Source organism: Hippoglossus stenolepis, chromosome 7 (assembly GCF_022539355.2).
Source record: "Hippoglossus stenolepis isolate QCI-W04-F060 chromosome 7, HSTE1.2, whole genome shotgun sequence".
Taxonomy (NCBI): domain Eukaryota; kingdom Metazoa; phylum Chordata; class Actinopteri; order Pleuronectiformes; family Pleuronectidae; genus Hippoglossus; species Hippoglossus stenolepis.
The window spans coordinates 25,744,068-25,753,554 of record NC_061489.1 but is presented as its reverse complement, the minus strand read 5'-3'; the positions used below and the strand labels follow the sequence as shown (position 1 = coordinate 25,753,554).

At 42.7% G+C, this 9,487-nt stretch overlaps 1 protein-coding gene across 1 annotated transcript; it reads right to left on the bottom strand.

Moving 5' to 3' along the window:
• Positions 1-1,100: 1,100 nt before the first annotated feature.
• On the bottom strand, positions 1,101-8,880 carry slc26a2 (solute carrier family 26 member 2). Its single transcript, XM_035161886.2, has 5 exons — positions 8,780-8,880; positions 6,761-7,382; positions 6,380-6,670; positions 5,453-5,901; positions 1,101-4,069 (listed from the first exon to the last, which is right to left on the bottom strand). Exons 2-5 carry the CDS (start codon positions 7,370-7,372, stop codon positions 3,259-3,261), a joined length of 2,163 nt encoding a protein of 720 aa, XP_035017777.1. The 5' UTR covers positions 7,373-7,382; positions 8,780-8,880; the 3' UTR covers positions 1,101-3,258.
• Positions 8,881-9,487: the final 607 nt, after the last annotated feature.

The following is a 9,487-nucleotide window of genomic DNA, read 5'->3' as shown; positions in this document are numbered from 1 at the left end:
GAGGACAATTCTCTGGTAAGAACTCGCATCAGTGTTTAATAAGAGGAGACACATGATAAAACATAAACAGGAAATTTAAATAATATAATAATTAGAAACTTTATTTTGGACCTTTCATGAATAAAATGCATCTTTGATTGAACAAGTTAAATACAGCACAGTAGATAATGAGGTTCTCAGGATCATGTTCGTGTCACAGACACTTTATTAATTCGCTCCACACTCAGACGTCCTGGTTATTTAATCTCAGTAACTTCCTGTTTGGACTCAACGATCGCCTCTTCAGGATTCTCCTTCACCTCCAAACACCACCTGGACTTTTATCTGGAGTCCGTGATTCTTTCAGCCTCTTTGTAATTTGTCATCCAGGAAGTTTTACTGAGCAGCAAAGAGTTTCCACAGAGAAACTGTGTCGGTCCAAGTTAAATCTCTAAGTTTGTGATTGAGTAGTCGTTGTTATTGAAGATTTCTATACTGTCAACACTTAAATATTGAAAACAATCATCTTATATCAAAGTAGGTTTATGTTTAATCCACCAAGATATGAAGTAATAAAAGTTACATAAGCTGTGTTTTCATTCCTGCTGGTCTGGACCATCCTATCTTTGAGTATCAAAGAGGTTTTACTTTACTCATTTGAACTCCAGTTGACATGTTAATCTAAAGTAAACTCGACCTGCGATGACAGGTTATCGTGGGATGTGTTGTTGGGTTGTGGCCGTTTCCCTGAGCTTCACTTTCAGCCGCTCTGTGGACACAGTAATTTAACAGGGTGGAGCTCAGGAGGCGTAAATCTAAAGTAAATAAACTGCAAGTCCCAACATTTCAGTTTCCACATTCCTGCCTGAGGAGTTCTGCTGATACACATGAAGGTATCGACCCGGTGCTGTCGGTCTAATGTCAAACCTCTGTACATTAATCCGACCAACGAGGACCCGCTGAAATGCTTTTAATTTGGATGATCGAGAAGATTGACAGATTTCTCCATTGATTCTAAAATACATTTCACTATTTAAATCATAGAAGATCGAGCCCCAGTTCAACAGGAACTGTTTCTAAATATAAGAAATGTCTTTGAACAGTAAAGAGAAAAGAAAACGTATCTTTAAAATGTCTTTAATATGTGTAAATATATATATAACAATATAATATTTTTGATAATGGAATAATTGAACTTTGGAGTAAACAGCAGTGTCAGTAACATGTTCAACAGATAGACCTGAATCTAGAGTTTACACACGTGTTCTGTTTGGTTTCAGGATCAAAGCAGATCAAAGCTGGTGCAGCCACGAAACCTCAGACACAGATTTTGTCACGGTAACATTTTTGGCAAAAATTTAAATAAATAAAACACTACAATATACTGCAAAGTCATCTAAACACTGTATGAGATAACATAACTGTGTCTAAGTAGTATACAGTATGTTTGGTTTCAGAAACAACTACAAATATAAACACTCATGTCAACAACAAGGTCACACTCAAGGTCAAACTGGATCCAGGACTTTTCTAACAAACAGCATTTGACAGTTTTCTGGATTAAAGTTCACTCTTTATTTGCTTTCCACTCATGTTTAATATAAGTGTTGAGTGAATGAAGATCAATGTGAACTGTCCTTCACTCAGATGACCTGCTTCAGAAAACAGTCCCTCTGTCTCCAGAAGGATTTTCTGTTTTCAGGACATTTCGTCCTTTCTGCCGTGTTTGGATCATCATAAGGACTTTAGCTCTCACACACACACACACATGAAAACAGCCCTGAGCTATTTCTGGTGTCACAAAATACAAAGTAATGGACCCAGAAGCTTAACTTTAGAGCCACGAGTGCTTAACAAATCAATGTTGCAGCCGATTCATGAACTTGTCTGATCGTTTTCCACACAAAGAAAACGATCACGAGGTTCAACAAGATTAGATTTCGGGTTAGTCTGTCACAGAGTTTTCAGAACCCAACAGTTTTGCAGGCGACGACTGTGTCGACCGAGATATAACAACACAAACTAAAGCTGCGTCAGTAACGACTTCAGTCATCTCACTCAGCGAACACGCAGACAAACATCAGAGAGTAGTGTGTCCACGCGGCACATTCAGTTCACAAGGTCATTTACACCAAAACACACAAGTGCACTTTGCTCTTAATAAACAAATACGTTTTGGTGACAGGTTTTCAGATTGGAGATCTGGAAGAAAAAGGAAACGCTGACATTCGTGTGTGAAAGGCCCTGATTTGAAAACATTCACAGTTCGTACAGTTTCTGCTCTGCAGAGCGTCAGTAAAGGCACTGAAGTTTAGTGCATAGACACAAGGTGCAAAACGGACAGTAACAGACAATCTGCAGGTTTTCGTCTGTTCAAGACAAACTTAGCTCTTATTATCTCATTATCTCATTAAAGATAAGTGTTACTTTATCTCTTCATGGCTTTGTAAACATGTCTTTCCCATAGAAATAATTGATTATCATTGGTACAAGAGAGAAATGCATTATGGGTAACTGTAACGGCACATGTTCAGGTACAGTCGGGCTCTTTCTAAGTTTAAAAAAAATATCATCAAGTGAAACTACAATAGAAAGATTGTACAGATTTAATCCACCAGCAATATCTTTAAAATCATTACCAACTAAAAACTGATTTTTTAAATGTCCCCTTGAAGCATCATTTCTCAGTGAAGAGGTTTTTTAACTGTCGTCCTGTTAAATTCTGGATTAGAGCCCGACTGATATGAACCTTGTAGACATATAAGTTTATTTACTTAATTCAAGTTCCATAGATTTGGTTGAGTTTGGTTTGAACTCATAGTATCTTATAAATAAATAGTAAAAATATCAAGACTTAATTACATTTCTTGGTCAAAAAGGTTCGACTGATTTATCAGTTTCAAGATCGTTATTCTGAAATGAATCAGGATATAACTCCGTCTATGTTGTTTTGTGTGCAAACGGGAGAAACTGATGCTTCAAAATAAAGTTTAAAATTGTACCTTTAAGTACCTTGTGTAAAGCACTTTTTTACAAGGAGGACTTTAAAATGTTTTTAGCATTTTAACTTGCAGTATTTAAATAAAAAAACCTAAGTTAAATTATCCTGCATCTATTCTACAGAACTGCTGCTACCACGGTAGCATTACAAGGCACAAAGGCAACAATGCATGTTTGATTTGCATCATGTGAGATGGTCACTGCAACATACATGTAAACTACAACATACATGTAAACTACAACATACATGTAAACGTAGATATTTGGACAGATAGTTTTTCAGCACCTGGTGTCACAGTCCCCGTTGGGAGCTGAGAGGCTCTGGACGGAGCGGACGGCGTCTGCGATAGTGAAGAAGATCCTTTTCTTCTGCCCCCCATCATCTGTGTCGGGGTAGTACCCCCCTGTTTCCAGAGTGTCCAGCACTGAGGTGTTACACTGGGCCAGAACCACCCGGACCCCAAGTTCTTCATAATCTTTGCGAACCTCTTTCAGAGCATTCACTCCTGCGGTGTCCAGGAACAAGATGGCGCTACAGTCGATCACTATGCTCCGCAAGTTCTTACGCGACTCCTCGTCGAGCATCAGGGTCACAGTCCCTTCAGCTTCATCCTGTTTTTCTGACTTCACGTTTGCCGCCTCCTCCTGTTTGCTCTTCTTCTTCTTCTGCTGCTTGATGAACTTTAACCGTCGTGCTTTCTCCTTCACGGGATCGAGCCCCACGCGGTTGTAGAGAGATTTCTTGAACAGGCTCTGGTTGGCGTAATAGATGGGAGCCTCGTACCTGAAGACCGCCACTCCCGGATGAGTGTGAAGGCCGCGGTAAGACGACAGGTCCTCGTAGTGCTCCCTGGACGAGGCCTGGCCCAGCTCCAGGACCTGGACCTGCTGAGTCCGGCCGAGGACGCAGAACGCCGACACCAGAACCCCGACGAGGAGCCCCAGCTCTGTGTTGACCAGCGACGACGTCGCCATGGTGACCAGCCAGATGGAGGCGTCCACACGATTGCTGCGCCACATGCGAGGAATGTCGGTGAACTTTCGTAGAGCACCGCGGAGGTTGACCACAATGATCACGGCGAGGACACACCTGAGCAGAGGAAGGACAGAGACAAGGTTAGGAGACATGTCGTAGTGTTTAAAGAATGTCGATTATTTTAATCATAAAATAAAGACTAAATAAAGAAATGATGGCTGCTTGGGGTGAAGCCAAATCATGGTGATTGCCCCCTGGTGGCTGGCTGCAGTATAGGTCACCTGCTCCACGTTAACAGAGGTCAGATGAGACATGTTGTCCATCTTTATTTACAGACACAACACACATAACTTCAATTTCAGCTTTTTAAAGTTTCATTTGATGCTTCAATCTTTTTGTCAATCACTTTTTCATCTACGATTATTTAGGAGGCCGAGAGTCAAAGTTCAGAGTCATGGAAAGAAGCTGATCTGATGTTTCTCATTATTCATGAACACATTCCATATAATCAGAGAACCAGTGTGTGTCTGAGGGTGTGTTTGTTTCTGGGCGTGTACGTGTGTAACACACAGTAAAGACACAAATCCTTATCAATCATCAGCTTCAGTCACAATCACTTTCCCAGTGAGAAATCATTTCTATCTTCCTACCTTTTATTTATTCAATCATTTGTTTTATTAATTCATGAGTTTCTTTCTTGCTTCTACACATTCTTTATACTTCCTTCTAATGTTTGAGTTTTGTTTCAAAAGCGCCTGAAGATATGTGAAACTTGGACAACCTGCAGAGCAGGAACCAGCAGCATCAGCAGGAACTCTGAGGCTGAGAGGTTATCAGCAGGTCTTTGTCCTGGTCTACGCTTGAAACCCCCTTTTATGGTAAACAACAGAAAAAGATAAGAGCTGCAAACAAACTAAACCAGAACATAAACCTTTAAATCCTAAAGCAAACAGGATCATTGCAACGTTTGACACAGGAATTAGGATTTACTTTAAATAAAATAATATTGACATGGTGATGTGTTGACTTATATGTTGTTATATAACACAATAACTGTTTTTGTATTCATTTAAATGCTACTTTCAACTGGTATGCACTGACCAGATATTAGATAAGAATCTGTGGGAAATTACAGGTGTGAGTCAAACCGGAGTGACAGCTGTGAGCCGCCTTTTCAGAAGTTAATAAACTATTTTCAGGAAGGAGAAACGTCTGCAGGCCCAAATTATTCAAGGCATTTCCTCCACAAATTGCTAATCTGCTTTTTCTAAAGCTGATTGTTCTTCTTCTCACACTCACATTCTGAAATGTTATGTTTTACATGTTGTTTCAGCTACAACACAATAAGGGGAAATGTTTGGAATGTGAAAATACTACTATCAAGGTTATTTAGTTCATAATAAGGTTGTTTGCCTATAAATTGTGAGATAAATTTGCGAGGGGATAATTGAAGAAAACCCTTCGACTGATGACTCATTAGGATTTCGATGTACTTACTTCTGGAGGGAATAGAAGAGCGGTGCAATGACCAGAAGCACCAGCAACAGGACGAGGGCGCTGACGAGCCCCGACACCTGCGTCTGGCAGCCCGTCGACTCCTTGACGAGGGTCTTGGTCAGAGCGGCGCTGGTGGTGAAGCAGCGGAAAAACGACGGCAGGATGTTGCAGAAGCCGATGGCGAACATCTCCTGGTTGGCGTCCACTGTGTAGCCGTGCTTCTTGGCGAACATTTCTGACAGAGAGACGGTGATGGCGAAGCCCACGATGGCGATGGAGAAGGCGTCGACAGCCACGTTGGGGATCAGAGACCATAAGGGCAACTGGGGGGGAAGGAAGCCAGTGGGGATGTCACCGGCCACGCTCGACCCGTACTCGGTGTTGAAGTGGCCGAAGTGAGACGCCAGGGTCGCAATTATCACCACGAAGAGCTCGAAGGGGATCGGGGCCTGGTGAGAAGACACACAAAAGAAGGAGGGGCTTAAATCCCATGTTCGGCTTCTGAGTTGTCAGACATCCCAAAAGAAGGGCTTTCCGGTAGTGAGGCGTTTGCCAAAGCTTGATAATACTCAGCAAACTTTCTGACTGGAAAGTCCGACAAATAAATCTGTGACATTTACCATATGCAAGACTTCGGTTTCTAGTTCTAACATTTGAAGAACCATCATCTCACGGAGCTCAGCAGCAAAGTTTGGAAACTGGATCCTTAAAAGCACTGAATCAGATCCGTACTTGGTATTGAAACCAGGAAGGAGAAAATGATATTGGAACATCTCAACACCTCCACAGCTGTACATGTTATACAATGTAAGGACACTGGGACTTTACCTTTGAACCTCTTTCTACTTCCGATTGATGGGGATTTAAATAAAAAAGTATTTACACAAGAAAACTAGCACAATAACCACATCTGCAGTCGCTCTGTACCTTCAACTTGGCTTTGAAGCGATCATTGAGTTCCTTGGTTGGAATCAGTAACAGCAAACACACCAGACTGGTCACCAGGTCACAGAAGTTTGTGTTCCCCAGGCAGGTGAAGATGCTGAACCAGGTCTTGCACAGAGTGAACCAGCCCTGGGGCCGGGGGATCTTCAGCCCCAGCAGGTACTTGACCTGCGAGGTGAGGATGGTCAGGGAGGCTCCCGTAGCGAAGCCGCTGAGGAGAGAGTCCGAGAGGAAGACGGAGACGAAGCCCACCTGGAAAATACCCATGAGCACCTGGGAGAAAAGAGTTGGGTAAATGGGCAGATTCCAAACTAAGAGGTTAAATCACATCTGTCTACCATGTGATCGCCCTCGCTCACTCACCTGGTAAATCCCGGCAGTAAAGGTAAGCGTGGCTCCGACTGTGATCGCATAGCAGCTCCTGTCACATTCCAGCCCCACGCTGCCATTCCCCTGGCCGGCCAGCAGGAGGACGCTGCCGTTACTACCGATGCCGCTGCCTTCTGGGAGGTATCCGGCCAGAGCCAGCTCCCTGTCCACCACCTGGCCCACGAGCAGGCACAGCACACCGAATATCCCCACCGAGATGTGCCTGGAGGTGCCCAAGAGGGCGTAGATGATGGAGGAGAAGAAGGAAGTGTACAGACCATAAATAGGGTCCTGGCTGGCCAATAAGGAGTAAGCTATGGACTGGGGAACCAGCAGGATCCCGACGATGAGTCCCGACATGGCGTCGCCCAGCAGCCAGTCCCTGAGCTTGTAGCGTGGCATCCATCTCAGGATCGGGAAGAAGTCCAGTGCTTTGGATTTCAGCTTCTCTGAGGAGCACGAGCAGAGTTTCTTCAGACGATGTCTCGCGACGGTTTGACAGCTTCTCCCCGCTTGTTTCTCCACTCGCTGCAGAACGAGAGGCTGCTGCTGGTCACTCTCTGCTCCATCTTCCTCCGTCGGGCAGCAGCCACTGTCCCCGGCCATGATCCGGACCCTGCATGGGGGGGGTAACACAAACATCTCTGTGGTGATTCATCTGCTCTGATGCATGAGGTGAAGAACACGTGAGGAGCAGTGTGGAGGTGTGAGGACGTTATCAGGTCAGTGTCTGTGGCTCCAGTTACATATTTATGACATTTTGCTGAAGCTGCGAAAAATGTTTCACAATACAAACAGTTCACTTCCCCTTATTCATACAGTTCAGCTCCTAGTGACACGTATACAGACGAATATCCCCCTGACAACTAATGATATTTACCAAGCAAATAGAGCAGAGATGTGAAGGAAAATGACATTTACAACTTAATGATATTTACATTATTACCTCTGTGGAGCCTTGACTGATTAAGCTCATGATGTATTGAGCTAAACGCCACATCGCAGCTTTACTTCAGTGAACAATGAGTTTATCAAAACCCACTATTGAGTTTAATTTAATTCGCATTTGCTCATTTTTAAGAAGTCAAATCTATAAATTTAGGTTAAAACAAAGCTCATGGTTGAAAAGTTTGTTTATTAAGTTTGTCTTTTTGTAAGAAGTTTACATTGAGTTGGTATTTAATCTGTTCTCTTGCCCTGGAGCCATTGTTAGCGACTGTAGACAAATCAGTGGTATTTAACTGTTTGTCAGAATAAAACACGATTACTGTTAAAGTTACTCTTCTCTGTTTCCCGTGAGTGTGAATCTGTGGTGAAGTGTGTGAGACTAAATTAAACTGCTGCCTCCAGGAAGAGGCGCCGCTTGTGAACAGGCAGAGCCGGAAACCCCCAAGGACATTTTTGAAATAAAAAAAAAAAATGTTTACACTTCACTACTCTTCATTGGTGTTAAATATTTATGAGGTAAAGTTGAGGAGCACACAGACTGGTCACTGTGTTACCATCAGGAGAAAAGCTGCAGGCACCAACTCATCACTAACTACCATCTGCACATCTGCACATCTGCTTTCCTGCCTGTTTGCACTTTATACACATGTGTAATAACTACACATACACGTGTGTAATAACTATCCACACACACTCCGTACAGTTAGAGTTGTTACTTCACTTGCACCTTTGAATGTTTATAGTTTAAGTTGTGTGTTGTTCTACAGACTCGTGAAGACAGTTGATCCTGGAACTGTCTCGTTGTGAGTCAGTTAATTGATTAATGAGTAAATTCCCAGTCCCTCTCCCAGTTCATGTGAACGAGGTTCTGAATGACCCCAGTATCAGACTCGGACTCGGACTCAGACTCGGACTCGGACTCGGGCCGCACTTATGAATGGATCCTTTGTAAACAACGTGTCAACGTGGCCGGAGACTCAGAGTTTCACGAAACTGACGAAACTTCACGAGTCGCTTAAAGAAGTGAAAGTTCCAACCTGTTGATCAGAGAGTGGATTCACTGACCTGAGATCGGATCGATCACTTTCCAGAGAGTTGACGAGAAGCTGCTGCTTCACTGGGATCCGGCTTCACGCTCCTGTTGCTGCTGCGTCATGACGTGGGCCGGACGACGTGCTGCTGCGTCACGTGACCCCCGCGACAAAGATGGTGTGGGAGAGAAGATGACTCACTCCTTTCAAGAAGAAAAACAGACAAATAAAGGACTTTTATTTTATTTGAATACATCTTTTTAATAGATTTTTGTTTTAGGGTTTTTCTGAATTAACTTGATAATTAAGTCCCTAATTCAGAAAAAAAAGAGCAGATTTTCAAGTGAATACAATACGCTTCCGTATACATAAGTGTTTTTCATAATTAATATTAATAAACATCTTTACGTCTCAACGCAAAGCAACAAAGTGCCTCAGGAATAAAAACACACAATTAAAAACAAAAGAAGATTATCTAAATAAGTATGAAAGGCACGATTAGGTTTTACTTTGAAATCGCTAACTTTTATTCATTTTGCAAATTTGCTTGTTAAAGGTTTATAGGAGTGACAGAGGTTTGTTGAGGAAAAGGGAAACAGAACTGGCACAAAGCATATTTTTATTATCTTCTGTTCGTGTTTCATGTTTAAACAGGTAGTTTATTTTCTTCTCCCCACTGATGTGACTTCTCCTCTTTCTCTCTGTTATTCTCTGTGACATATGATCCAGTCTGAGCCACAGG

Bases quoted from the DNA above. Each gene is read 5' to 3' on its own strand.
- slc26a2 (XM_035161886.2), bottom strand. From the start codon at position 7,372: ATGGCCGGGGACAGTGGCTGCTGCCCGACGGAGGAAGATGGAGCAGAG. The intron at 5,902-6,379 runs GTACAGAGCGAC...TCTTCTCACCAG, and splicing joins GCTTCAAAGCCAAGTTGAAG to GCCCCGATCCCCTTCGAGCT. The intron at 4,070-5,452 runs GTAAGTACATCG...TCCTCTGCTCAG, and splicing joins CTCTTCTATTCCCTCCAGAA to GTGTGTCCTCGCCGTGATCA.